The following is a 3,518-nucleotide window of genomic DNA, read 5'->3' as shown; positions in this document are numbered from 1 at the left end:
GCGGCCGCTGAGGAGGTGCGAGCCCCGGCCGGGCCCCCCCGCGCCGGACCATGTACTCAGCCCACAGGCCCCTGGTGCCCGCGTCCGGCGCGGCCTCCCGTGGCCTCGGCATGTTCGGTCAGTAGCGCCTGGGCGCTGGGACTGCAGGGGTCAAGGTGTCGGGGTGCTAAGTGCGGCGTAATGGTGATAGGGGTATAGTAAGAGAGTAATAGAGGCGGAGTACAGGGGTGACGGGAAAGTTACAGAGCTCAGCTGGGCCAAGCGGTTAGTGACGGCAGGTGGGAGTGTAGGGGAAATGATGGGAGTGAGGCGAGGGGAGTAGCTGGGGACAGCTGTGGTGTTTGGGTGATGGGGTGGCACGGTCCGTTGTCATTGGAGGTGGGGGTTGGAGAGTAACTGGCTTGGGAGCATGGATTAGGACAGGGGCAGCATGAAACCTGCTGGCCTTAGGTGTGGAAGAGGGGGAAGGGAGTGTGATTGAGTAGTGGGGCTAAGAAGAGGGCTTGAGAAGTGAGTGAGGCATTGCTTGCTTAGAACGGAGTGATGGGCTGGTGTGTATGGTGTGCTTTGCAGAAACAGAGGGAGGGACCCAAGAACCTGGACAGTAGTGCACTGAGGACTTGAGGAGGGGCAGGACCAAAGGACTCTTCCCATTGTCTGCTGGTCCCCTTCTTCCCCACCCAGCAGATAAGGAGGCCTGATGGGAAAGATCTGTGTGAAGAGAGGGACAGGTCCAGGTCCTTGGGGTTGGAGGGCTGAGCAGGCTTTTGCGGTCCCCAGTGCCCCAGGGATCGGGGACAGGGTCCTCAGAGCGTCTTGAGACCCCCTCCAGTGCTGGCTTCCTTATCCCTCTTCTTTTGACTTGATGTCTACTTTTTCTTTTGTCAGCCTTTTGCAGAATCAGGTCTCGAGGCCAGTGTCTTCTATAGAGCTCTCTTAGTCCAGGCTTTTGAAGGCATAGAGGGGTCACCCCAGGTCAGATTGATTTGGATCAGGGGGAGGCCTGGAATGATGGAGACCAAGGCTAGGGCGTTTCCCTTCTCTCTTCATCGTCTTCCCTCGCAGGGGCCTCCTCAGCTGGTTCCACTTCCCCCAGGGAGCTAGCAGTGAGAGGGCAGCCCACTCCTAGCCTAGGCCTGCCCCAGGAGTCCCGCCAGGGATGGGTCCCAGCCCAGGGCTTACCCTGCTGCCACTCAGCTCCTGGGGCAGAAGGTCGGACTCCTGGGACTAGCCCCCTGGGAGGGAAGTGCCTTCCTGTGCATAGTCTCAAGAAAACACCTGGCACTTTTGTCTTCCTTGGGCGCAGAAGAGAACAGTTCTCTTGTCTGCCTCATTGTCTGTGCCTTTTTTTCCAAGTTTACCACTCCTTCCCCTTTTTGGGCAAGGGGGCTCTGCGCTGCACCCAGGATAAGCTCAGAGATTGAGAGGGAGGGGGCTGGGAGACCTCTTCATGGGCAATAGATTCTCTAGGGGATGGGGAGGTGCTGGAGCCACCTGTGCCCAGCCCAGGAAAGGTGGGTCTGGCTCCTTGGGGTTTGTGGTATGGGGAGGGAGGCAAGGAGAAAGACTTAAGACCCCACACCCTGTGGGTAATGGAGAGGGAAGAGGGAGGGAGACCAAGCCATGGTCTCCTCAAGAGAGAGAAAGGGAGTGCGAGGTGAAGGTGAGGGGCCGTGTCAGATAGCAACCTGGGAGCTGGGAATGTGGCATGACTGGGGAGGGTTCCTAGCCCTGCTGAGGTCTTGGGGCCTTGGGAGTATGAGATGGCAATCGAACATGGCCTGGTTTGTGACAGGAGCCAGTCATTCCTCTGGCCTGGTCCCTGGTGGCAGGGCTGGTGGAGGTGGGGGAGGGAATGGGGTGTGAGGCCTATTTCCCTTCCCAGCTTCTGTTTTCTTTTGTATAAACCTCGAAATCTTTCAGGGAGGAGTTTTTCCTGAGTGATGTCGCACGCACGAGCCCACGAGGCTCTGGGATAGTGGAAGGGGGTGTAAAGGAGGCGTGGAGCCACCTCATCCAGGGCAGAAAAGAGCTTGAGTTGGGGGTCAAGGCCGAGGTCTCCTGCCGCACAGCTTAGCTGGCTTCTTCCCACAGTGTGGACGAATGTGGAACCTCGCTCTGTTGCTGTATTCCCCTGGCACTCCTTAGTCCCCTTTCTGGCCCCCAGCCAGCCCGACCCCTCTGTGCAGCCAAGTGAGGCCCAGCAACCTGCCAGCCACCCAGTGGCCTCCACCCAGAGCAAAGGTGAGGAGTGGGGGGCCACAGAGGGCACGGGGATAGGGTCCAGGCATCCCAAGAGCCCTCTGACCTGCCTCTCCCCCCCAGAACCTGCTGAGTCGGCTGCTGTTGCCCACGAGCAGCCAGCAGGTGGGACAGGGAGTGCTGATCCTGGGCGGCCCCCTGGAGCCACCTGCCCTGAGAGCCCAGGGCCTGGACCCCCCCACACTTTGGGGGTTGTGGAACCTGGAAAGGGTCCCCCTCCCACCACTGAGGAGGAGGCCCCTGGTCCTCCAGGAGAGCCCCGGCTGGACAGCGAGACAGAGAGTGACCATGATGATGCGTGAGTGCCACGAAGCTTGGGACTGGGGGAGGGGTGGAGTGGCCAGAGACATGGCCCTCACCGTCCCTGCTGCTCCTGCCACAGCTTCCTCTCCATCATGTCTCCTGAGATCCAGTTGCCCCTGCCACCCGGGAAACGCCGGACCCAGTCCCTCAGTGCCCTGCCAAAGGAACGAGACTCCTCTTCGGAGAAGGATGGACGCAGCCCCAACAAGGTGCCCCATCTCTGCCTGTCCCCAGCTCACCCCGTGACTGTCCAAGCCTGCCTCCTGGTTTTAACCATCCCACTCGGGCCTCTGTCTGCTGCAGCGGGAGAAGGATCATATCCGGCGGCCCATGAATGCCTTCATGATCTTCAGCAAGCGGCACCGGGCCCTGGTCCACCAGCGTCACCCCAACCAGGACAACCGGACCGTCAGCAAGATCCTGGGCGAGTGGTGGTACGCCCTGGGGCCCAAGGAGAAGCAGAAGTACCATGACCTGGCCTTCCAGGTAATGCCTTTTCCTCTTGGCTCCTCCCCAGCTTCCTCTGGTGGGGTGAGTGAGTGAAGGGTCCCTCCTTTCTCTCCTGCCAGGTGAAAGAGGCCCACTTTAAGGCTCACCCGGATTGGAAGTGGTGCAACAAGGACCGGAAGAAGTCCAGCTCAGAGGCCAAGCCCACGAGCCTGGGGCTGGCAGGAGGGCACAAGGAGACTCGGGAGCGGAGCATGTCGGAGACGGGGACTGCCGCTGCCCCTGGAGGTTGGTCGGCTCCTTGGTTGTCTTGTCCTGCCCCCTCCTTCCTTGAGAGGTGCCAGCTACCCCCTTGTTTGCTCAGCCCCTGCTTCAGAAGCCTCTCTCTGTCCTATCATTTTATTTGAGGATCTTTACCCATAAAGGAACTGGCAGTTTTCTCGTATGAAGGAGCCAGGGAGGTCCACACAGAGTTTCTAGACATTCAGCTTGTTATCAGTTGTCAT

At 59.8% G+C, this 3,518-nt stretch overlaps 1 protein-coding gene across 1 annotated transcript; it reads left to right on the top strand.

Moving 5' to 3' along the window:
* LOC117797977 (protein capicua homolog) lies at positions 1–3,484 on the top strand. Its single transcript, XM_034650405.1, has 6 exons — positions 1–117; positions 2,095–2,244; positions 2,326–2,560; positions 2,645–2,774; positions 2,869–3,051; positions 3,135–3,484. The coding sequence occupies exons 1-6, from the start codon at positions 51–53 to the stop codon at positions 3,417–3,419; spliced, it is 1,050 nt and encodes a 349-aa protein (XP_034506296.1). The 5' UTR covers positions 1–50; the 3' UTR covers positions 3,420–3,484.
* The last annotated feature ends 34 nt before the right edge of the window (positions 3,485–3,518 follow it).

This window comes from Ailuropoda melanoleuca, unplaced genomic scaffold, assembly GCF_002007445.2.
Source record: "Ailuropoda melanoleuca isolate Jingjing unplaced genomic scaffold, ASM200744v2 unplaced-scaffold2093, whole genome shotgun sequence".
NCBI classification, from domain to species: domain Eukaryota; kingdom Metazoa; phylum Chordata; class Mammalia; order Carnivora; family Ursidae; genus Ailuropoda; species Ailuropoda melanoleuca.
This window is presented reverse-complemented; position numbering and strand designations above follow the sequence as displayed.

Bases quoted from the DNA above. Each gene is read 5' to 3' on its own strand.
- LOC117797977 (XM_034650405.1), top strand. From the start codon at position 51: ATGTACTCAGCCCACAGGCCCCTGGTGCCCGCGTCCGGCGCGGCCTCC. The intron at 2,561-2,644 runs GTGAGTGCCACG...CTCCTGCCACAG, and splicing joins GAGAGTGACCATGATGATGC to CTTCCTCTCCATCATGTCTC. The intron at 3,052-3,134 runs GTAATGCCTTTT...CTCTCCTGCCAG, and splicing joins ACCATGACCTGGCCTTCCAG to GTGAAAGAGGCCCACTTTAA.